The 25772-nt window shown below is 38.1% G+C and overlaps 1 protein-coding gene across 17 annotated transcripts in view; it reads left to right on the forward strand.

Moving 5' to 3' along the window:
* LOC135107490 (histone H3.v1-like) overlaps positions 1-22139 on the forward strand; it is a 62293-nt gene extending 40154 nt beyond the window's left edge. For 15 of the 17 annotated variants that reach the window (XM_064017415.1, XM_064017428.1, XM_064017413.1 and 12 more), the window contains 3 exons: positions 10834-11196; positions 13725-13876; positions 15789-22139. In XM_064017415.1, the coding sequence (XP_063873485.1) occupies positions 10834-11196; positions 13725-13876; positions 15789-15941 (668 nt within the window). In that variant the 3' untranslated portion in view covers positions 15942-22139. The remainder of the gene's footprint in view (positions 1-10833; positions 11197-13724; positions 13877-15788) is intronic. The other 2 variants (XM_064017417.1, XM_064017422.1) reach the window with 2 other exon arrangements.
* The last annotated feature ends 3633 nt before the right edge of the window (positions 22140-25772 follow it).

Genomic DNA, 25772 nt, shown 5'->3' on the forward strand with positions numbered 1-25772 from the left:
TCTGCATTAAAACTCATCTGCCAGGTTTGCCCCCACTCAGTAACTTTGTCTAGATTTTTCTGCATTTCTGTTACTTGTTCATTAGAGACTACAGAATTCGCAATTTTGGTGTCATCAGCAAACTTCAATATTATACTGGTAATACCCTCATCTATGTCATTGATATAAACGAGGTCCTAAGATATAAATAGATCCTAAGACTGATCCCTGTGGTACCCTGCTGGTTATGTTAGTCCTCTTGGATGCTTTTCCATTTATTACTACTCTTTGTTTACAGTTATTTAACCAGTTTTCAACACATCACAACACATCACTTGGATACCGTGTGATTTTAGTTTAGTCAGTAAGTGTTTGTGGAGGACTTTGTCAAAGGCCTTTTGAAAATCAAGTTATATTATATCTACTGCTTTACTCTTGTCATACTGGTTCAGAATATCATAGAAGAAGTCTGAGAGGTTCATCAAACAAGAGCGTTTGTTGCAGAAGCCATGTTGAGTATTTTTAAGTAAGTTGTTTTCTTCTAAGTGATTAACGAGTTTATGTCTTATTAGTGTTTCAAGCACTCTACATATGACTGAGGTTAAGCTAATTGGCCGGTAATAACGTGGTAAGGATTTACTGCCTTTTTTGAAAATCGGAATTACGTTGGCAAGCTTCCATTCATCAGGCATTGTACCGGACTGCAAGGATTTGTTGAACAATAGGGTTAATGGTTTAACTAATTCTGATTTCACTTCTTTTTAAGATGTGGGGTGAGATCATGTCAGGCCCGGGTGACTTGTTAACTTTCAAGTTTATCGATGCATTTTGACACATCACTTTGTCATATTGATGCTACTTAGGACTTCGTTGTTATTAAGCTGGACTGCTGGCACCATAGGGATGTCACTGAGGTCTTCTACTGTAAATACTGAGGCAAAGAGAGTGTTTAGAATGTTACTAATTTGCTCTTCATCATTAGTGTAATCTCCATTTACATCAATTATGGGTTCAGTAGTTGAAGTGATCACTTCCTTTTGCCTGATAAAGCTATAAAATTCCTTTGGGTTCATTTTATTCTGGTTTACAACATGTAACTCAGTGGACCTTTTGCTACATTTGTTTTACGTCTTAGTTCAACGAAGCTAGTACGTTCTTTGTTATAACTGAAGGGTTTTAATCTGTTATGTGCATCCCTCTTGGCTCACAAGCATTCAGTTGTTTGTGTGACCTACCATTTAGGCTTAATGTTTTTAGCAGGATGACAATTTTTCATAGGTACGCATTCTTGCATTGCTTTTAAGTACCTATCCACGAAAAATTTCCAGTGAGCATTAATATCTGTGATGATAGGTAGGTGACTCCAATCTATTTGGTTAAGAATTGATTTGAGTTTACTGAAATTTGCTTAACATGAAAATAGCTGTAGAAGATAATGCTATGATGAAAGATAGGCTGAAGACAGCCAGTTAGAGGAGAGGAGTTGATAAGATGAAAAGTTTTTTATTCTATCCTCTCTAAAATAGCAGTGTGAGTGGAAGCCCCCCTTCCTCATACACATGAAGCAAATTCCATACATGGGCAAATAAAGCCCCTGTACAGAGTTAGCAGCTTGCAGTGGGGGGGGGGGGTGTTGAAAAATTAGCAGAGGCGACACTGAACGCCTAACTTCCTAGAAGCTGCTTTAGCTAGAGATGGGATGTGAAGTTTCTAGTTTAGAATTATAAGTAAAGGTCAGACCAAGAATTTTTAGTGTAGAAGAGGACGGGCAGTTGAGTGTCATTGAAGAAGAGATGTGTGTGTGTGTGTGTGTGTGTGTGTGTGTGTGTGTGTGTGTGTGTGTGTGTGTGTGTGTGTGTGTGTTTTCTCTCTCTCTCTCTCTCTCTCTCTCTCTCTCTCTCTCTCTCTCTCTCTCTCTCTCTCTCTCTCTCTCTCTCTCTCTCTCTCTCTCTCTCTCTCTCTCTCTCTCTCTCTCTCTCTCTCTCTCTCTCTGTTTTGACTACTTGTAAAATGTGTAAGAACCACTTTGGTGGATAATAATAAACAGTCTCTCTCTCTCTCTCTCTCTCTCTCTCTCTCTCTCTCTCTCTCTCTCTCTCTCTCTCTCTCTCTCTCTCTCTCTCTCTCTCTCTCTCTCTCTCTCTCTCTCTCTCTCTCTCTCTCTCTGTGAGAGAGAGAAAGAGAGAGAGAGAGAGAGAGAGAGAGAGAACTATCCTGAGGATTGCTAAGTTGAATGAGACTGATTGAGAATGAAAATGGATGGAAGGAACATACAAGCGAAGGAAATGGATGCAGGAAAAAATGAAAAAGAGTAGGTGACAGGAAAAGAGAATACTTATTTCTCAATATTTCCTCTCTCCTTCTAATTCTTCACTCACTCCTCACTCTTGCTGCTTATATTTATTTTTTCTACTTTCTCCCCATCCTCCCATCCTCTTCCTTCACCCTTCCTCCACTTCCCTGCCCCATGTACTCTCCTTCCCTGGATATGTCCATTCCTCCCCTTTTTCCTTTTCTCTCCCTTCCTCTTGTCTCAAACTTCCCTCCCTGTCACCTACCCTCCCCCTTATCCGTCAGAGAGAGAGAGAGAGAGAGAGCAAGGAATTAGGAGGGAAGGGAGAAGAAATCAGGTAAGGAAGAGGAGGACAGGGAATGGAGAGAGAGGGAGAATTTTATTAGTAGTAACAATAATTGTCCATAGTGTACTGTTGCTTCAACTCCACACCTATAGGCATAGGTTTACGGGCCTAGGAGTCTGTACTATGGCCTCATTAGGCACAAGGTAATTATTTGATTTTTTTTTTTTTTTTTTTCCCAAGAAAAAAGTGTGTCTAATGCTCCGGCAAGTACTGTACTAATAAATTGTGGCCTCCATCCCCCTCAAAAAAAAAAAAAGAAAAAGAAAGAAAGAAAGAAAGAAAATGAGAAAAATTCCTTGATTCTGGGTTAGGGATAACACTGGGAGGATCATGGCTAACCTAGCAGTGCTGCGTCATCAATGCCATGTGCATAGACTGCAGTTACCTCTCGAGAGTGTTTGCAACAACAACTCTTACTTAATTTTAACAAAATCACTGGCATCATCATTGTCATGAACAGCTGTAGTTATAACGCATTTTAAGACCCCTGTTCATAGTTCAGTTAATTCTGCATTTTGAGATCCATTTTCCTCCTAATGTTGGCATGTTACAGGCTCATTATTATTAACACTTTATTGACAGCACATTTCCTGTTGGATCACACACACACACACACACACACACACACACACACACACACACACACACACACACACACACACACACATTTTATTATATTTTATTCACTTATTTTTTTTATTGATCTGTTTATTATTATTATTATTATTATTATTATTATTATTATTATTATTATTATTATTATTATTATTATTATTATTATTAGCAGGACCCATGAAACTTTCACAGTTAGTTACTGAATGGGCAAAATCTAAGTTAGATTTTTATTAGATAAGAAATACATGTACTGTAATAAATTCAATATAAAAGATACGGAACAGGTATATTAGAAACGAAACACGAGCTGAGTTGAAATAGCAGTGAAATATGCAAAAGTATAGTGGCAACTATCACCATTTTGGCTTGTTTCCTGACTGGCTTAGTAGGGCTTATCGGATGACTGGCTTAGTGGCTTATTGGCCAGTTGGCATTGTAGGGCTTATTGGGTGAGTGGTTTAATGGCTTATTGGCTCATTAGCTAGTAATGAAGCCAGTTAGCCAGTAAGCCAGTAACCAGTAAACCACAAAGTTAGTCAGCCAATAAGTCACTAAGCCAGTCAGCAATAGCCACTAAGCCAGTCAGAAAATGAGCCACTAAGCCAGTCACCCCATAAGCCCTACAAAGCCAACTGACCAATAAGCCACCAAGCCAGTCACCCCATAAGCCCTACAAAGCCAGTTCACCAATAAACCATTAAGCCCTAAAAAGCCAGTCACTGTATAAGCCACAAAGCCAATCACTCAGTAATCCCTACAAAGCCAATTGACCAGTTATCCCTACTAAGCCAGTTGAATGATGAGCCCAGTAAGCCCTACAAACCTAGGCAGGAAATAAGCCCCCACCAAGCCAGTTGACTAGTAAACCACAAAGCCAGTCAGGAAATAAGTCAAGTCACCCAAGAAGCCCCACTGAGCCAGTTACCCAATATGCCACTGAGGAGCAAATACAGTACCCCACCAACCCACAGGTCACTTAGCCAATAAGCCAGTAAGCCAGTTAACCAATAACCAGGAGAAGGAGAAGGAAGAGGAGGAAGAAAGGAAGGAGAAAAAAGAAAGGAGGAGGAGGAGGAAGAGGAAGGAAAAGAAGGATGAAGACCAATAACACAAAAACAGGAAACACATGACCATCCTCAGTAAAATCATGAGGTCTTCAAGGAACTCAGATTAACATTGATCTGGATCCCAAGGAGCAATCACTCATAGGTTACCGTCTTAATGTCGTACTAACAAAGGACAAGACTAAAAGTAGTAATAGGTAATAATGATATTATTATTATTATTATTATTATTATTATTATTATTATTATTATTATTATTATTTCATCTTGGCCTTATTATTTTATATTACTTTTTATATAATATATATTTTTATTATTTATTTACTTATTTACTTGTTTATTTATTTATTTGATTTTATTATTTTATTTATTTTTATTTATTTATTTATTTATTTTACTTATTTATTTTTTATTTTTTTTTTTACCAATATTGTTCCTCAAAGTTTGCTGTGATTAAAACATCACAGTAACTTAAAAAGTTACTTGTCCTATATGGGGCATCATATATTGTTGATATTGTTGATCAGTTATGTACACATACATAAAATGTATATTTGTGGGGAAAAAAAAAAAACGCATGAGGCATCCCCTCCTATAACATAAATGTCTTTTTATCAGTTCTTGCATAGACTGCTTTTAACAGGCTCGTGCAGTTCTCGGATGTTTTCATGATGCTTATGATGAATTAAGAATTCTTTATCATCATTGGAAAGTACGACAGATAATTTCTGTGGCCTTTTGGAATTCGCTCTAATGAGAACACGCAACTTTTGAAAATAGGGATCCTGCTTGCATTCGTAGTCCGCACCATCCCTAGAGCACGCCCAAGGTCCATCTAGACACGCCTTGAGCATGGAGCTGATGACGATCATCAGTGAAGCAGAACACAGATTCTTCTGTCTGACTGGTGAATACCAGTAGTTAGAATACTATATTGTCATAGCAACCCCATGTCTTGGCTTTGTTTTATGTAGAGCAGGCTTGGGTCTAGGCAGCGGATGTCAGGATTAGCCACTCGCCACAGGAAATACCGCTGCGGTTATCTCTCTCTCTCTCTCTCTCTCTCTCTCTCTCTCTCTCGTGGTGTTCGTTTTTACCGGTGTCTTTCCTGAAACAAAACCATATTCGGTACAATTGATTGCGAATGTCCACCACATTACGATAGGTTGTACAATGCCTGCTACTGAACCCCCCTGTATTAGTGGTGAACAATGAATGGCCAGTTGTTCATTTGTTGTTTTCTCACCCTGTAAAGTTATCATTATTATAGATCCATGTATATGCATTTGATTAGCAGAATGGAAGCACGTTTAATAGTGGATATGGTAATGTAACAAGGAGCGTGGTCTAGTGAATGAGCGGGAGTAATGTATGCGGTGGCAAAGTCAGTGGTGCGGTGAATGAGTAAGGTGTGGATTTGTGAATGAGTAAGGGGAGTGGATTTGTAAATAATACAGGTGTCATGTGGAGTGAAGGGGAGGGTTTGGAGGCGGGAGGTGTGTCTTGGAGGAAAGTAAGGAATGGGAGGGGGGCGGAGCGGGGTGGAGTTTTGGCGGAAGAGGGCTACCTGGAGGGCGTCAGTGAAGCTCTTGGTCTGCGGGATGTTGGCGGTAGTGTTGCAGCGCGCGATCTGAACACGTGGGTTGTCCGTGTGGCCTTATCAAACGTGCTTGTGGCTAAGCAATATTGTGTTGGCTTGTGTGTAGTCTTAAATAATCATCCGAGGATTTTGTTGTCAGTTTTGTTGTGCTGCGAGTGGTATGGAGTGGATAAGAAAAATTAGTGTGTGTGTGTGTGTAGGCACGGTGTTTTCATCTGATGCAACTTAAGCTTAGCAACGCATCTCTTCGTGGTAGGCAAGGAAGGGACAGCCCTGACACATCTTGACCGTGGAGAATAACCAACATTGGTGTAGTATGTGTGGGTGGGTGGATGGGCGAGTCGGTGAGTTGGAAACGTTTAACAAATTTACATCTTTAGATGCAAAATTTGAATGAAGTTAGTGTTTCTCGTCATTTTTAAGCGAATGTAGTGGACACGCATAGATATCTACGTACAGTTGCACCGTATGTGTGTGTGTGTGTGTGTTAGCCGGGTAAATCTACCACTTACTAGAAGTTTGTTTACGTACCGATTCTGATTTTGTAAATGGTTCGGAACATCCCGGAAACTTGGCAACTTTTTTTTTCGTACTGATGATGGAATGTGGTGCTACAAATAAGAGCAAAATGAGAACGTGTGTGTGTGTGTGTGGAGAGAGAGAGAGAGAGAGAGAGAGAGAGAGAGAGAGAGAGAGAGAGAGAGGCGGAGGTCGGTCATTCCTCCCTTTTTTGTCTTAGACCGGAAATGGTTAGTGAGAAGCTGATCATCCAAGGTGACTCTGGTCTGTCCCTAGGGCGGGGTAGAGGATGGGTGTGGCAGGTGGACGGAGCGTGGAACGGAGGAAAGGAGTGTGAGAACGGGAAAAAACCGGGGGTAAGGCGGGGGAGGGAAGCGAAAATGTGTGAGTAACATCTTTTACACAGCTTCCTTCATTCTCTCTCTCTCTCATGCAATTTTCTCAAGTGAATCAGGAAACGAGATGAAATTAGCATATAACTAAAACAAAATATAATGTACAAAAAAGCTGTCCTCGTGTGTGTGTGTGTGTGTGTGTGTGTGTGTGTGTGTGTGTGTAAGAATGTGAGAGGAGCAGCGTGTACTATACACACACACAGAGCAGGTGGGGGAAGAAGTGCTGCATAAATAGTGTATTGCAGAGTGTTAAGTAGCAGCAGCCTCACTCCTTCATTGCAATAAAGCAGTGCGCGCCGAGCCCCAACCATGGTAAACTGCCTGCCGCAGCCCGGGTCTCTCTCGGCCTTGTTGTTTGCTGTACCAGTGTTACTGGTGCGCTGTATGAGGCGGCGCGCTGTACACTGGATCGTCATTCGTCATCAGCGGTATCTGCACAAGTTGTCTGTGCGTAGGCGCCGCCACCAGTCCCTCGGGAATAAGCCTTCTCGCTCCTGCAGTGAGCCTGAAAGCGAACCGTCCTTACCTGTCCCGTTGCTGGAGAACTCGGGAGAGGAGACGCACGACGGGGATAAGGCTGAGTTGGAGGTGCACGTGTCCATGATTCATGTACCAGTGCGGCCCATGTTGGTGTTGAGACGCAGCTTCTCTTGTGCCAGGGTGCCTCCGCTGCCCCACACCCACACGCGCAAAGGTGGGCTATTGTTGCTGCTACTCTTCGGATCTTGCATGAGTTGCTCTCTCTCTCTCTCTCTCTCTCTCTCTCTCTCTCTCTCTCTCTGGCGTTCATAAACCGTCTTAAGGTAGTTATCATTCATCTTGTTAGTCTGTATTCGCTCATGCACATAATAATTGAACAAATGAACAAGTATGCAGTAGTTATCGCAACTGCCTTATTTTGAGAATTTCGTGAGTCTTGCACAGCTCCTCTCGTTCACTTGTTATGTGTATTTTGTCATTTTTAATCTTTGGTGTACTTATGCGTCACTTTCTCATACACCTAAGTCTTTATTTTCCCTTCCCCATGCATTACTGTGGTAAATTACACTACCAATATTGATCTTTCCTAGCTGTGTACTTCATAACTGATAATTCTGAATTTAATGGTGATCGAAACCTGTGTGTGTGTGTGTGTGTGTGTGTGTGTGTGTTCGTTCGTTCAGAGCATTTAGGGTATTTTCATCTTAGTTAATACCTGAGACAGACCACGCAATCAGCAATGTCCGCGAGTAAAAGCAGGCTGTCTGCCTGTTCACTGGATCACCGGTTGTGCACACAGTAAATGCTAATGGTGGTGGTTGAGCGATTTCACCAGACTAAGCACTTGTGACTTTACTATATACCACTGATGCATGAACCACTTCAGCTGATACAGATTGATGATGAAACAGTGATACTCACTGTTTCATAAACCTTTCAGCCTCAGTAAAAGAGAGGCAGGGGAATGTGATGAGGTTAGTGCAAACAAAAGGGACTGAGTTGTAAGAAACAACGACTCTGCTATTTTTGGTAATATATTTATGATTGTTTGTCAGTTATTCGAAAATCAAATAGAATACTTTGGTTTACCATAAAGAAGAAAATACTAGTAATAGTATAGAGCGTGTGTGTGTGCCATTCACCTACGGTCGTCTGCTGGTCACCCAGCCAGCCGTTTCCCTATTGAAAGGGCTCAGAGCTCATAGTGACCGATCTTTAAGTAGCAGACCACTCACACCACACACTGGGAGAGCGAGGCCACAACCCCTCGGGTTACATCCTGTATGTACACTTGCTGCTGGTGAACAGGGCTACTCATTAAGAGGCTCGCCCATTTGCCTCTCCGAGCCCGGGACTCGAACCCGGGTGTTCTCGGTTGTGAGCCGAGCGTGCTGACCACTACACTACGCAAAGCGTGTGTGTGTGTGTGTGTGTCCGAGTCGGAAATTCCAGCGTCAGGCAACAAGGGAGACGGGATCATCTTCCAAGGCTTGCTCAGCCTCAGGGTGGAGAGTGACTGGCTGTTGGTTCATCGACGTAAGGATGAGTCATGGGCTTACGCGTGTTGCTGTGGCATAGCACCTCGCATTTTGGAGCTTCCGTTTGTAGCGCCGCCCCGCTGGAGGAGGGGAGAAGAAAAGAAAACTATCCATTGCTTAATTGTCCCGAATTATTGAGTAATTGTTTACGGAAATATTTTAATGTGCTCCATTTGACCCCCCTCTCTCTCTCTCTCTCTCTCTCTCTCTCTCTCTCTCTCTCTCTCTCTCTCTCTCTCTCTCTCTCTCTCTCGTATACACAGGACATTGGTTTGACCTAGTACCAACACACTGGGTGCAAAGTTGCAATGATGCAGAGCTTTATTACATAAGCAAGTGTGATGACCAAGTCAATTTGGTGTTGTCTTGGTTAAGGATGGCCTGCTGGTATTACCGTATATTAAGAGCATTAAAATTTGTCACCAACAAAGCAAGCTCTTATCAACTGCGTCCAGTCAGCCAACACTTGCAGGTGACTAAAATGTAACTTTCAACATCAAAAGCAAAACCTGGATGCACTTGAAAAAAAAAAAAAAAAAAATTGGTTATATTAACCCTTTCATGTGATATAAAATAATTAGTACACACACACACACACACACACACACACACACACACACACACACACACACACACACACACACACACACACACACACACACACACAAAGTATAAAGACAACTAGTATAAGAGGATTGGATGAATCGTCACTGTCAGACTTGCCAGAAATTATCAGTACCTATATTAAAAATAAAGGATATATATCAGTCTTAGAAAAAAGTGTGAAAGTATTAATATCTTATAGGTGAACAATCTTCGAAGATAAAGGCAAAGTAAATAAGCAGATCAACTATAAAAGTAAATAGCAGATCAACTATAAAAATAAATAAGCAGATCAACTTTAAAAATATGTACATCTTTAAGAAATATGTACAATTAAGAAAGTACATACGTCAAAGGCACAAATTAGAATGTAGTGCTAGCTGATGATGATATAAATTTATATTATTAATTGAAATTATGTGAAATATATGAAGTAGATAAACACATTTCATGCAGTAATAGATGGCACAGATGCATGCAATTTTCTTTATATGTAGAAAGTGCACCAGCCAAGGGCAACAGAATTATTAAAAAAAAAAAAAAAATGACGACTGAGGTGCCAGTCCCCAAACAGGGTCAAAAGCAGTCATCAAAAAGTAAAGAATAAATGTCTTGAAACCTCCCTCTTGAAAGAGCTCAAGTCATAGGAAAGAGGAAATACAGAAGCAGGAAGGGAGTTCCAAAGTTTACAAGAGAAAGGAATGAATAATTGAGGATACTGGTTAACTCTTGCATTAGAGAGGTGGACAGAAAAGGGGTGAGAGAAAGAAGAAAGTTTTGTGCGAGTAGTTGGCCTTCATTCTCTTGAGGTTTCTCAGATCTCATCTATAGCCTCTTTAAAACTATTCATTCAGTAGCAAAACTTTTAAAAGGAGCAGGATCTCAATAAACTTGTTGTAATGCTTTGGTCCTGATTTCCATTCCAGATTAGTAAAAGACTAGATGTTAGCTCCCACTTCTCAGGTGTTCCTTTCCATGAGGTCAAAAAAATTACTTAATTTAAGAAGACCTTGAAGCCTTCATGGCAAAATGACAACTGAGAAAATTTGTCTGGACTACCAAGGCTCAGATACTTGTTTAAACATGTTTTATTGCATCCAATCCCATATACAATAAAGCTTAATAACTATTTGATAATTTATTCTCAATGTGTGTGTGTGTGTATGTACGCATTTAAATATAGAGAAACACACATGTACACACATGACTTAAACATGACATAAAAAATACTTTCTTGACTGCATGAGACTAATGTTATTACAGTACCCTGCAGAAAGGTCACTTGTCCTCTGCTCTACTTTTTTATTTTTATTTGACTGAAGTACAGAAAGATTATCTGAGGTGGTGCTTTATTAAATATGTGTTGTAGAAAACATAATAATTGTCACCTATACTTTACAGACCTTGATGACCTTGAGTTGAGCAGCCGGCTCGGGGTTGCTACACTCTCTCACAAGAAAAAACCACCAGTCTCTCTAAAGCTTTCAGGAGGGTCCGATTCTGGTTCAGCATCAGGTTCACCAAAGCATATTTCTTGCAACAGACCAACCACAGGAAACCATCCCTTGCTGGCTAATTGTTCTTCATTCAGTTGCAAGACATCCCCCTCAGAAAACCCACCAAATGAGTTTGCACCTCCTCTGCCATATGTCAGTTTGGATGATGGAAAACGACTTAAACTTATTCCACTGTACCAGAAGCTCATGGAGAAGCCCTACTTCCACCTAATCTCAAGACCCAAAGCTAAAAATTTAATAATGTCTGGTAAGTATATATATAGGTTTAATTCACATTCCATTTACACAGTTCTGTTGATTTTAAGTATGATCATTCTCAATATGTTATTCAAACACAATTTATCTGTAAGGTAAAGATAATGGAGAGAGAGAGAGAGAGAGAGAGAGAGAGAGAGAGAGAGAGAGAGAGAGAGAGAGAGAGAGACACACACACACACACACACACACACACACACACACACACACACACACACACTGAAATAACCAGAACAACAGAAAGGCAAGACAAACTTACAAAGATAAGGAAAACAACACAAGAAGTCAAGAAAATGATGGATGTACTTGATAGCAGAAAAGCACCAGGACCAGATGGTATATCAAATTGGGTACTGCGGGAGTGCAGTCCTCGATTGTCTGAGAAGATATGCAACCTAATTAACACCTCACTGGACCAAGAACCAAAATGTATGCACACACACACACACACACACACACACACACACACACACACACACACACACACACACACACACCATGATTAAGATACTCATGGAGTTCTGATATGGCTCAGATTATTCCTAGCATGGATTTGTGAGTCACTTAACAGTCTGCTAGAGAAAGAGCTGAAGAGTGAGTATTTACCAGAATACATACATACATTACATACATAGTAAGCAGGAGTAAGCAAAAATTTCTGTCCAATGCCAAAAGATCAACCAATACATGAAAAGTGAAGCATGTAACAGACATCAGCCATTTGCTTCTATGAAGCTGAAAGCAGTAAAAATAAGTTCAAGTACAATAAAACCTCCAGAGGTTTATATATATATATATATATATATATATATATATATATATATATATATATATATATATATATATATATATATATATATATATATATATATATATATATATTCAGCAGTAGCTTGGTGTACGTCCACTTTGGAATACCATATGTTTCAGCAGATAATGCAACTTTTAGATCAGATGACCCCAAAATTTCAGTCTGAATTTAATAGCTTTAGCTATTGATAGTATAAGATGACACCTAAAGTGCCAAACTATCTGTGGTGAATTTTAGGTCAGTGAGCAGCAGAAAACTGAGATGGTGATATACCAATACAATGAAAAAAATACCTTGAATGTATTACCAATAATAAGGTACCATCATCTTCAAGCACAAAATTAAATTTAAAATAAAGTTCCTACCAGGTGTTTTTGTACATTTTCATGAAAAAGGATGGATGGACGAAGACAGTGTAAAATTAACTGCAGCACGATAAATTTTTCTAAACATAAACACCACCACCTGCATGTGTCGGGCTCTTTTATATATCATCTTTCTTTTGATTAGATACACCGACATTATTGAAATTTTTTCTCAGTATATGAACTTCATCCTTATATAGCATTGCAAGCTGGAGGGATTCATCTTCCCAGTTCATTTTCCTGTGCCGCTTAGCTTGAGGTTCTGTGTCTTGAAGACCTTTATATAGCTCCTTGAGCTTTGGGAAAAACTGGGAAATATTCACACGGCCTCCTGCTTTGTCTGTTCGTATACAATGCCACACACTTTTCAATGGGAATACATTTCATTGCATTTTCTCAAAATGGATTCCTAGCTTACTATGTCTAACTTCCTCAAAAGTCATAATATAAGGTTGTTTATTTACAATGGTATTTTGCATAAAATTTTAAGGTCATTGTTTTTGTATGTGGTGTTTTTTTTGTCATTTTTTAGGATGATTCAAGTGTTGTCTTGTATGCCAAAATATACAGTAAGTCCAACTTGTTATACATCTTGTTTGGACACAAAAAAAATTTGTTTGGAATACGACTACTCACATGCTAGAACTTGTATGGGTCAGAATGAGTCCCAACACCGCGCACTACCCTTGTTTTACCTCTCGAAATAAAGTCACAACTGCCCATGCTTATACCTACCATTCAGTGAACCCCGTGCAGTAACTGTGAATTTTCATGTGATTTTGTGTTTTCATGTAAATTTTTTGTAAATTCATTAACCAAGAATTCTTCCAAACAATAACATCTCCTCCCTTCTCAGCACTATCCTAGTAAGCACTCAACTCTTCTCAGTAAGGTGAATTGAGGTTAAATTTTCATTTATTTCATCTAATTGCTTTTGTATTTACCATGTATTTAAGTATTAAGCACTGTTTAAATTATTTTATGCAACCCCATTAATGTACTGTATAATATGCCAATAACAATAGGATTATTTTTCATGGCATACATTTGGTATATCTTGTTTGGTACAAGTCCAAGGATCTGAAACGGAGTAAGGACATACACTGAGGTACCACTGATATAAATATATATATATATATATATATATATATATATATATATATATATATATATATATATATATATATATATATATATATATATATATATATATATATATATATATATATATATATATATATATATATATTACATCTTTTACATTGCACCAAATTATTAGTTTGTTTGTTTTCTGTGTACATGTTTTCTTACCTACTTAAATAACAAAAACACTATTACCTACAGGAGAAGATGGAATGTTCCTTATTCGACCATCAACCAAAAGTGGGGATCCACTCACTCTCGTCCTCAATCTTGAAAAGCATCTTTACAATATCAACATCAGACAGCGACCTGATTCTCTTTTTGCTTTAGGCAAAGAGAAGGCACAAGAAAAGGTATGTACCATGACTAGATTCACATGACCATAGGTTATTGATCTAGAAGAGATCTTTGACATTATATATATATATATATATATATATATATATATATATATATATATATATATATATATATATATATATATATATATATATATATATATATATATATATACACACAACAGTGGAACCTTAGTTTTTTTTACTTAATTCTTTCCTGAATGCCATTTGAAATCCAAATGTTCGAAAACTGAAACAATTTTAACCATAGAAATCAATGTACGTAAAATAGATTAATCCGTTCTCAGACACTGGTCCACCATGTCTTACTGGGTAATGAGTGACATTCCCACTGCTAAGATGGCTGCTCCACAACATCTCCAGCTTAGAAATTTTTTTATCCAGAAAGGATATATTGAATGAACTTAGTGACATAGAACTCATCAAAAATATTGTTTAGACCATGCAGGCATTCTCTTTGCCTAAAGGCAAAGGCCTTACAGAAGGACACAGAAAGGAGCAACCCAGTCATTGCCAAAACGAAGGTGATCATAACACTTAGATATTTTACTGCTGGGAAAATGCAGTTGTGCAGTAGTGATGGCATTGTGGGTCATAGAGGGAGCCACAGGAGGCTCAGGATTACCTACTCCTGAGCACTGAATCTTGTTTGTTTACAGGTTCTTCAGCAGGATCATATTTAACTTATTTCAAAAATTGAATTACTCTCTTACCCTCTGTGTCAGCCTATACTCAAGGAAATACGGTAGGTCATAAAATTACTTAACTTTTCATGATTGATTCATCATAACTTATATAATTTTTGCAGTGTGACACGGCATTCAGTCTCGCTACAAAATCGTGGCATTAGTTGTTGCAGACTATTCACTTAAATTCTCATTGAGTATATGAAGATAAACTGTACTATCAAATGTCTTATTCTGAGGAAGATTGACAAGGTCAACCAAGCCTCCATAAAACAAATGTGCTCACACTATGAGGCAGGGAGGGTGCTTCATGTGCCCACACCATGAGGCAGGGAGGGTGCTTCATGTGCCCACACCATAAGACAGGGAGGGTGCTTCATGGGCCCACATCATGAGGCAGGGAGGGTGCTTCATGGGCCCACACCATGAGGCAGGGAGGGTGCTTCATGGCCCCACACCATGAGGCAGGGAGGGTGCTATATGCACCCACACCATGAGGAAGGGAGGGTGCTTCATGGTCATCACAGTGCAGTGGTCACTCTTTTTCATAAGTATGCCAATTATACAGCCTTTTCCCAATTTGTTTTCCCAGTTTTATAAACCTATGATCCACACAGTCATCATGGTTCTTATGTTTGGCATACATAATGCAGCAACACAACAGAACAATAAATTAAGAGGGTGTGACACTTATGTCAATCAAGAGAATCCTTTTCTTTGCTATTACATCATACACTGAAACAGTTATTATATAAAAAGGTTGTAATGAAGTTGCCTTGTATTCATTTTCTTCAGACTGTAGCAAGGTGGATTTCTATTTTATCCTTTGCAAAGTGATGCTCACAATGCTTCAATTTTCCATTTTGTTTGGTGCTGACTGCCTTTAGTAGAATACACGTATAAAGTAGTACTAGAATTCATATAATTTAATAATCAGCAGTTTTCTACGATTTAGCAGATAGCATCTTTGATGCATAAACAACTCAATCTTCCTTATGTAAATCTTATTTTAATGCTACTCAGCTTGCTACTTTCACATGCTTACATTTCTAAATAAAAACAAGTGACACTACACACCTGTTTTTGACAATTTGCTTGCTACATTCATAGTCTTGATCCTATAATTTTGAGACAATAAAAGAAACTCAGTCACAAAAAAAATAGTACAACCTGTATGATTTACATATCCTTGACTGATTAGTATTCTCTTCTTATTTCAGGCATTCTCTTCACTTGATGAATTAGTCATTACCTATACTACAGAACCCATCAAGCTAGAAAATGGCAAGATGGCATTCCTCAAACACTCACCTTCAAAGACAAGTAATTCATATGTTAAGCATTATCCACCTGCTTTGGCAAAAAAATACTGAAATATCAGTGAAATCTCAAAGAAACCACCTATTTTTAGCATTTGTTATTGATGTTAGTATTATTATTGTTGTCAGAAATATGCAAGTTACAAAGTTACAATAATTTTATCAAAGTCTAACAATAGTTTAATCAAGTTGATTATTGAAAGTATATTGCATAATTCAGGTTGATTCTCGTCAGGGTTGGAAAAATCAATTTTAAAAAGATATAAAACATTTATTTATTTTATTTAAATATATTTTATTCATTTAAACTATTCCTTTGCATTAATACTTGTTTGTTTGCTTCAGTCTGCTTGTGTATCAGTCTTTGTTTGTCTTGTGTTTGTTTCAGTCTTATGAGGCTATTTTCTTGTATTAAACTTAGCCAATGTTAAATGAAATCATAGTTTAACATACATTACACAACATGAATTTTTCACATAAAAATCAGAAGTAGAACTAAGTTTAATCAGATCTGTTATATTAAATAAACTAACTTTGCATTAAAAAAAGCAGCTCATTAAACTTCATAATTACATTTATTGTTATTATCAACAAAAAAGACCTTACTTTCTTTTTGTATGCATTTAAATATTTTCTTGTAAGAGATGGCAATAATCCAATGCTGGAGGACAAGTAGACTTGATACTTTTCTTGTACAACTGCTTCCCATCTTCCTTATATATATATATATATATATATATATATATATATATATATATATATATATATATATATATATATATATATATATATATATATATATATATTACAGTAAACCCTCATTATGCCTGACCCCCCACTATAGCAGATTTCTGCATTTAACAGACATGTATGGCCTACATACCATCCATCAGATTTATTGGATAAATGTCAGTAAATGAGGCAGAATGTCCGGCCAGTGGCCAGAATATTAATTAAGTGCTTACAACATGCATTCCACAGTATTTTATATCAGGTACATGTTTGTCACAAATATTTTATTACACTGGCATGTTGACACGTTTGGAGCTCCCTTCTAATGGAGCTCATCCTGGTAAGAAATCCTGGCAAGCAGTGGTGACAGTGAGGGAGTAATAGAGGTGGTGGTTGTGAGTGCACACCACACTGACCAGGGTTGTGCTGTCTGCCATAATTATATTTGTCATAATTTGGTGTTTGTCTGCAATATGCCATACATTGTCTACCACACACTATACCATAATGTAAATAATTTGGGCTGGCCAGCAGTGCAACCCTGGCAGCTGGTGCCCACATACTGCTTCTGCCTCAGTCTCACACCAGCATGTATTATTAGAAATTGTGATTCTCCAGACCCACTCACTGCCACTTTTATCAGATTTTCGCCTTTAATGTCAGTGGCTTCGCCCCTATTAGTCCAGTATAATGAGGGTTATATATATATATATATATATATATATATATATATATATATATATATATATATATATATATATATATATATATATATATATATAGTTAGTCATTAGATATTTTACTTCCAATATAACACTTAAATTATTTTTAATTCAGTATATATAATTTTTATTTAAATCATTATTTCTTACTCAGTATAATACTTAAATCATTTATAATACAGTATATTTCATTTTTTATTTAAATCATGATTTTTTTTACTTTTGATATATCATGGTACCTTGGTATGCATCCTTAATCCATTCCAGCTCCTTGGACTTATACCAAGCACATTTTTCCCATAAGAAATAAAGGGGAAATAATTAATCCATTCCCATGAAAGAAAAAATCCTATTGTTATTGACATGTTATACAGTACATTGATGAAGTTGTATAAAATAATTTAAACACTGTTTAATACTAAAATACATACAGTATTTGATGGCATATAAGATGCATGGGCATATAAGACACCCCATTTCAGCAGAACATATTCAAGAAAAAAATTATGTATTTAAGCATGTAATGTTTAAAGTACAGCTGAACAAAAAGAAAGCAATCACAATGGTAAAAATATCCTACAGGATTGCAGTGATAAAATGGCATGGAGGCAAGACGAAGAAGACAGCCCAGCTGCTGAGATGTCAGCAACATACTTAGTACGTCACTGAACAGGGCCGTGTTTTCATTTTCAATATTTCATTACATCATATTGTGGTTGAAAAATATGATATAGCACCCTTCCCTATAATACAGTGGTATAAATCTTCAGGTGGACAGGTGAAGGAAACTTAAAAATTAAATCTGCAAGAGGCCTCACATTCACATATAAGACACAGGGTGATTTTTTGAGCTATTTTTTTTTTTTAAAGGTGTCTTAAATGCCGTCAGATATGGTAAATACAAAACCTATTAGATGAAATAAGTTAAAATTTAACCTCACTTTATCTTGTTGAGAAGAGTCAAATTCCTACGAGAATAGTGCTGAGAAGGGAGATGTTATGTATGGAAGAAGAGTTCTCCCAACCTGGCAAGAATGCTCATGGGCAGTCTTAACTTTGTCTCAAGAGAGGGAAACAAGTGCAGCGCATGGTGCCGTGACTCATTTTGACCCACACAAGTTCTAGCATGTGAGTCGTATTCCAAACACAGGTCATATAACGAGCAAATTTTTTTGCATCCAAACAGGATGTATACCAAGTTGGACTTATTCCAAAGCGGACGTATACTGAGGTACCACTGTAACACTTAAACAATTTTTAATACATTATATTCAATTTTGATTTAAATCATGATTTTTTTTACTGTGATTTAAATCAATTTAAATCAGTCCAACCCTGATTCATGTTGACTTTTGAAAATATTAAACTTATAAAAAGCTACTGTCCAATGTTTTCTAGAAAGTTGTTTGATGCAAGCTTATGACTATGTAAATGTTGTAATCGCAGACTATTATTAGTTATTGATATTATAGAAATGCACTCTAACTAATTAGAGCCTTAATTAATCACTGGTAACTTTTAAGAAAAATCACAAATGTACAACACCAGTCATATAAGCAAAGTGCACCTATAATAATGTATTGGCTGTATGATACACAATGCAAAGCACTCATGACCACAAAGAGTGAACCAAATGTTCTTGTACTGGTAAAGTGCCTAACAGGCAAGAAGCTTGTTATTTTTTTTTTCTTTGCAAGCACTGCTTACCCCTTATGTCACTCATTTGAAGATATGTATACTCATATTTTAAGATCATGGAACTTTAAACTCTAAAGGGCTGGAGGCAGCTATAGCCACTTCACCAGGCAAGGACCAGAGGTGGCTATAACTGCTTTATCAGGCAAGGACCAGATGTGGTTATAACTGCTTTGTGACTTTTACACTATACTTGCTACTTTTTGTCAGTTTTTATATTTTAGTCTTTGGTAATACTACCTGTGAGCTGGTTAGGCTAGTCTCTCAGTCTCTGCTCTGCTCTCATCATGGGTAAATGTAATAATAGTGATTCTGACGAATCCCATTCCCTGCCCACTCCCTCCTGCCCTCGAATGTCAGTGTCACACATATTACCCACTCGCACCCGACCATTTGCTACATGTTTTAGTGAGAGTGCAGAAGGCCAGGAACTCGATAAAACTCTTTAGCATGCACCCATTTTCATTAGGTGTTAGCCATATCCAACCAGGCAAAATGGATGCATGGCATCAACTTGCATAAACTAATCACAATCATAAAGTTTATATAAAAGGGCAGACAATTCTCATTCTTATCCCAGTAACTGTTCATAATACAGTCCTTGGGAAGGAAATGTATTCTTCCCTCCATCCAGTTTATAACAAAGACAACCCATTCTATAATTTGACATTAGTGTTCCATTGTTTTAATTATATACTTGGAGTTGTAGCAACATAAGTATTGTCTCACCTTGTCAGTTAAGGTAATATGACTTTAATAATTGAAATCACCCTGATGTCCGGTGTTTGTACCTCTTGTCAAATGCAGTTCTCTCAAATGCAGTTCTCTCCTTAACCATAGTCAAGAGAAGGAACTGCTGTGTACTACAAAAGCATGGCCAAAATTGTTTGAGTATTTGTGAAAGAGATAAGCATGTCTCCTGCTGCAAGAGATGGGTTTGAATTTCAATACTTCACATTGGTGCATATTATCAGTTTTAAATTCTTTAATTCTTAGCCTCCCAGTGCAAGTTTTGTATTTTTAACCAGACAGGACAGTAAACTATGGGTGGCTGGTCCATTCTCCTCACCATGATCTTTTCCTGCTCTTCTGCCTTAATACTAAGTTTTTTTAGGCTTTATGTCCATCTCTTCTCAGAAACTAGATCATACAACCAAACTAAACACAAAATTGTGTGAATTCATGCAGATGAACAGAGTGAAGTCATAAGGCATTGCCTCAATTCTCTTTTAATACTGTCTTCATCTTTCATTTACTACCAGTGCCATCTTCTTCCATTAAATCCAAGGCTGTTTGCTCTCCTGAACTTGTGAACTCTGAAACTATAGCAGGTTTTCTTCTCTCCTTATCACTTGAGCCATTTAATAGGAGTATCAAAACCTCCAAAATTAAGTTGGGTCAACAATTTCACTAATCAACTACTATCAGGAAGTGGCAAATTTAGCAAGCATTTTATGCTTATTTTTACTGCCCTTGGCCTGCCTCCCTGATGTATAAAAAGATAAACAGCAGCCTACTCTTTACACGTGAAAACTGAGATAAAACTGGGATTCTTTTATTGATATAGGCTATGGCACCACAACATTGTGGTCATGTGCAATAAAACTGGGAGCATCTATACTTGTTTAGTAGTTTGTATACAGCTGCTGCATGTAATACAATGAATCAATTGTCTCCAGTGATGCAATGAAGAGTACGCGACTTCATGGGGATTTTCCACTGCAATCACAGTTTAAAAGTTTGGTTAGAAAAGCCTACAGGTGCATCCAGACCATCAAACACTGTCCATCAGACAAGCACTGTTACCATATGAGTAGCCCTGTGGGAGAGTGATTCAAGCACCATTTTTTAAAAAGTCACATATCGCTCCCAAAGTTTACTGTTACAAAGTATCAAATATCTTGAGAACTAACCATACAATTTTAGAGAAATACATGCCAAAGTAATCCTTGAAGCCTTAGCTTTGATTAGAATCAATTATCATTTAGTTATTAGTAATCAAATCAAACCATGCACTTGTGAAGTTCAAGTAATGTGATTTTCTAGTGTTAACTAAGATTATAGAGATGACTCTGCCACTACTATGAAGTAATTTTACAGGTGTACTTACTGCACTGGTGTGAATGTTGCTTGTTGAATGTTTCCACTCCCAACCCCCAAACCCCAGGATTAGTTGCAGTAATCGAGCAACATATCACCCTCCTCGTCAGAAGAGCTGATGTCATGCTCGACTCCGCCAGCCTGGATGCCCTCATAAAAGGCCTTCTTGTCATCTGGCTTGAGGGATAACAAGCTCCTCAGGTCATTGAGCTTCTCATCTGAGAGTTGGAGGGAGGGCTCTGTAAGGGGGTAGGAGAGGGATGACACTCAGGTCGATGCCTTTTCTCCCTTGATTTTTCTTTAACTTTCACTATCATTTTCCTTGTACATACATACAACAATTATAGCTTGCGGGCTATCAAAATCAAGCATCAAGCATAGCCATCGTGATAATTCACGGCAACACACCTCATGGGAGAATTTAAACTGTAAGCATAGCCTGGGAGATCCCAAAGCATGCTCATTGGCTGCACACTGTACATCACAGACTCATGCTCCACACTGTTGGCTGACTGCCCATGATGTCACAAATACATCATCCCCGCCAACATGCTCATTGGCTGGTTGCTGTCTTGGCACAGCTGCTGGTGCTTGGATCATTCTCTCACAGAGTCAACTAAGGCTGCCTTAGGCAGCCTTAGTGCCTTATGCCGAAAGTACATTGCACTGTATAGCAATTTCAAACATGTTAATTCAGAGGAAGACGAATCCAACTCCCAACAGGCAATGCAGGAAGCTCAGGTCAGGTGGCTGAGCATGAAATCAGGGTCTGGGGACCTGTGGCACTTGGGTCACTCCCCCACAGAGCTACTCATATCAGAAGGCGAAGCAGGATGATGTCACAACCGTTAACTGAAATGAGGGAAGTTAATACAGCAACAGAGTGGTACCAGACGAAATTGTATACCATAGCTTCTAAATGAATACCACTCAAACTGAGAATATTTTAAAATTTAATGTAATTATATTATGAGTGTGCTTTCAATAAAAATATCCTTTTCTCTGTGTACCTCTTTCTCTACCTCAGAAGATGATTTGGACTTCAACAGTTATTAGAGATTATGCATGTACTTCTTATTGCCATCATTAGAGGAATCATCTGCAGTGTATATACTAAAATGTTTGTGCATGTTTCAGTTTTCCCTAAACTAAGTTTGTTGTTTACATGAATGAAAATTATATGATTTTCCGTCGATCCAGTGGCATGATATTTTTAAATGGCATGTACCTAATTACTCCTTCATTGTGTTCACTAGCATACAGTGACTATTTGGCAATTCAATTCATGGTTATACAAGTTGCTGACAACCCTAACCAAGACTGCACTCAGACAGCATTGCCAGTACTATAGACAACTCTGTTACTATTCTTATCTACTCTGCTGGTATTTCCAAATCCCAAGATGATGAAGAGGAAGGGAAAAAGCAAGGAAAAAATCCTTTCCAGTGTTCCCTTTCTCATCTCAACTGCAGCAGTTGTCACCATATGCTTCTCTTCCTCACACCTCAGAACCCACCACTAACCCTACTCCAGCTACCAGCTAGATTTTCCAGAGTATCATACATTGCTCTAATATTATATCAGGCTCAAGAAGAAACAACTCTCTAGACAAAGGCTTGGGCGAGGTAATAATATAAAAAGTCCCTTAATCTGATGTCTTGTAATAAGAATCGTCTTACAATCCAAAGTTTTAAAAGGTGGTAAGAAATACATAAATACATAATTAACAATTACCTACATTATATCCTGGTTCCCAGAATTACTTAGACATTATTGTATCTATGGCAACAATGCACATCAACAGTCCATATATTATAATACACTATTATTATTACACCATATGAAATAACACCAATCAGGAAGCAATATATGGGGCGGGAGTGGAGGAGCAGACAGGTGGTACTTGTAAGGGTGAGCAGGGTGCTGGAGCGTTTTGGTCGCGCTGGGCAGTCTTGCCCCACACACTCTGGTGAGAGGTGTTTCCGTATTCCCGGCTCCTCCTCCCTGTACCAAGCACCGCCATGCAACACCAGAGAGCCATCAGTACGTAAGGTAAGCCCAGCGGTGCCAGCCTACCCTCAGTCAGCCTTACTGCCTTCCCAGCACCACCTTCCTCCTCCCTGTAATGTCTTCTAGCAGTTTATTATTATTATTATTATTATTATTTTTTTTTTTTTTTTTTTTGTTATTTAGGTATTTTGGGGGGGGGTTATTTATTTTTAGGTTTTGTTTACGTCTGAGTCTGGAAACAGCTGGAAATTTAGGCGAATATTGAAGGGTCGTAAATATGTAAACAAACTCAGCTGAGGTACAGGTAGGGCATCAGTGTTTTCAGTCATTATTTGCTTCGTCTCTCACTTATTGTAAGCCTAATATCTCGCAAGATAGAGTCACTTGTCTAGCTTTCCTATGCGCTGGTCAGATATATACGCCATTGCCTGGTTTTTGGTATCACGAAGCTATAAATAAGGTAACATGGCCGCCGGCTCCTCCACTGAGGTCGGCCCCGAGGGCCTGTTCCGGAGTGTGGGTTCCAATATTTTTTTTTTTTTTCCTTAATTACTTTATTTGGCTTCTATAGTAAGTTTTTCATGGTTTCTAAAAATAGCTCATTGCTTTCGAAGTGCTTTTCTTGCTTCAGTTAAACAAATGAGCTGAATTTTCTTTAATTATTTAACGTAAATATAGGGACGTTTGGACGGTTATTTTTACCCAATCCGGTTCTTGGCTTTTTTATTTGAGGCTGTAGTGAAGCTTTTATTGCTTTAAGAAATCAATTAAGAATTTTTAAATGTTTTGCTTTCCTGTTGAGTTAAGTATGTGCATTTTGAAATGTTTTTTAGTACCGTTAAAAGTGGTGATTTTGTCATTTTTTAGATTCTTTATTTCTCTATTTCAGTTTGTAACTAGCTTTGCATTGCTTGAAAAAATAATTCAGATTTTTTTAAGTGTTTTTTTATTGATGTAAAGTGAAATGGGCGGACTTTTGAATAGTTTTAATGGTGTCAAAGATTCCAACACTTTTTCCATATATCTGTTGATATTTCTTTACAACTACTCAGGCTGGAGAGGTTTTGATATTGTGAATAATAATTAAAGTAATTGTCAAGTCAGAAAATATAATGCATTCCAGCCTAGCTTCATTTTTTCTAGGGGTCAATTTTAAAATGAAATACGTTACGTACGTAAGCCAGCGGCCGGGGGCAGCTCGCCTGTGACGTCATCAACGGCCGGGGACTTGCCTGACTCCAGTGTCTCATAGTCAATATCTACCGTAATCTCCATTGTTTTCCAAATATTTCCAGCTGTTTATAAACTCAGGCGTGTAGATAGTAGTAGTACAAGGAGGAAAATAAGAGAAATGGAGGAGGAGAAGGAAAAAATAAGAATAAATCGGATGAGGAGAAGGAGGCAAAACACACAAATAACAAGAAGACAATCTTTAGCTTAGTTTCCCTTGCTGCGCCGCATTTTTCTTTAATATTTGGTGTGTTTTTGGGTGTTTTAACTGAGTTTTGGGTGTATTTAGGAGTGTTATCGATGTTTCTGAGTATCTTAAGGATGTTTAGGTATGTTTTGGGTGTATATTAGCTGTTATCCGTGTGTTTTGGGTGAATTTTGGGTGTTTAAGTGTGCTTTACGATGTTTTTTAGGTGTATTTTACGTGTTTTGAGTATTGTGGGAAGTTTTGAGTGTATTGTGGAATGTTTTGGTGTTTTTTGGGGTATATTGAGGTGTTGTGAGTGTGTTTTGGGTTTATTTTGGATGTTTTAAGTGTTTTGGCAGTTTCGGTGTGTGTGTGGTCTTTTGGGTGTATTTGTGTGAGTGTGAGGTGTTTTGAGTGCGATTGGGTGTGTTTGTGGTGTATTCTGTGGGGATATGGCTGTTTTGGATGTTTTAAAATGTATTTTGAGTATGTTTGGATGAGTTTTGTTGGTATTATAGGGTGTTTTTGGTGCATTTGGGTGTTTTTGAGTGTTTTTAGTTCATTTTTGTGGAGATTTTGGTGTGTTTTGGATATTTTGAGTGTATTTTGGATGTGTTTGGATGAGTTTTGCGATCTCTTCTTCCTAGGGACTCAAAAGTGCTGGACATTTCATTGTTTATGAAGTGTTTTATAAACTGTAACCACTAAGAGAGAGAGAGAGAGAGAGAGAGAGAGAGAGAGAGAGAGAGAGAGAGAGAGAGAGAGAGAGAGAGAGAGAGAGAGAGAGAGAGAGAGAGAGAGAGAGAGAGAGAGAGAGAGAGAGAGAAAATACACACAAAACCCCATCAATTATTTGAACACTTTCCTTTATGAGACGAAAACTTTTTGAGTGTATTTGAATGTGTGGGGGTGTTTTGGATACGTTTGAGTGTGTGCAGGGTCTTTTCATTGTATTTGAGTGTCTGTGTGGGTGTTTTGGGTGTGTGCAAGGTCTTTTAAGTGCATTTAAGTGTGTCTGGGAGTGTTTTAGATGCGTTTTGGTGTGTGTGGGGTCTTTTGAGTGTATTTGAGTGTGTGGGGGGCTGTTTTCGATGCGTTTTGGTGTATGCGGATCTTTTGAATGTATTTGAGTGTGTGCGGGGTCTTTTGGATGCATTTGAGTGTGTGTGTGGAGGTGTTTTGGATGCGTTTGGGTGTCTACAGGGTCTT

The sequence above is a fragment of the Scylla paramamosain genome, chromosome 15 (genome assembly GCF_035594125.1).
Source record: "Scylla paramamosain isolate STU-SP2022 chromosome 15, ASM3559412v1, whole genome shotgun sequence".
NCBI lineage: Eukaryota > Metazoa > Arthropoda > Malacostraca > Decapoda > Portunidae > Scylla > Scylla paramamosain.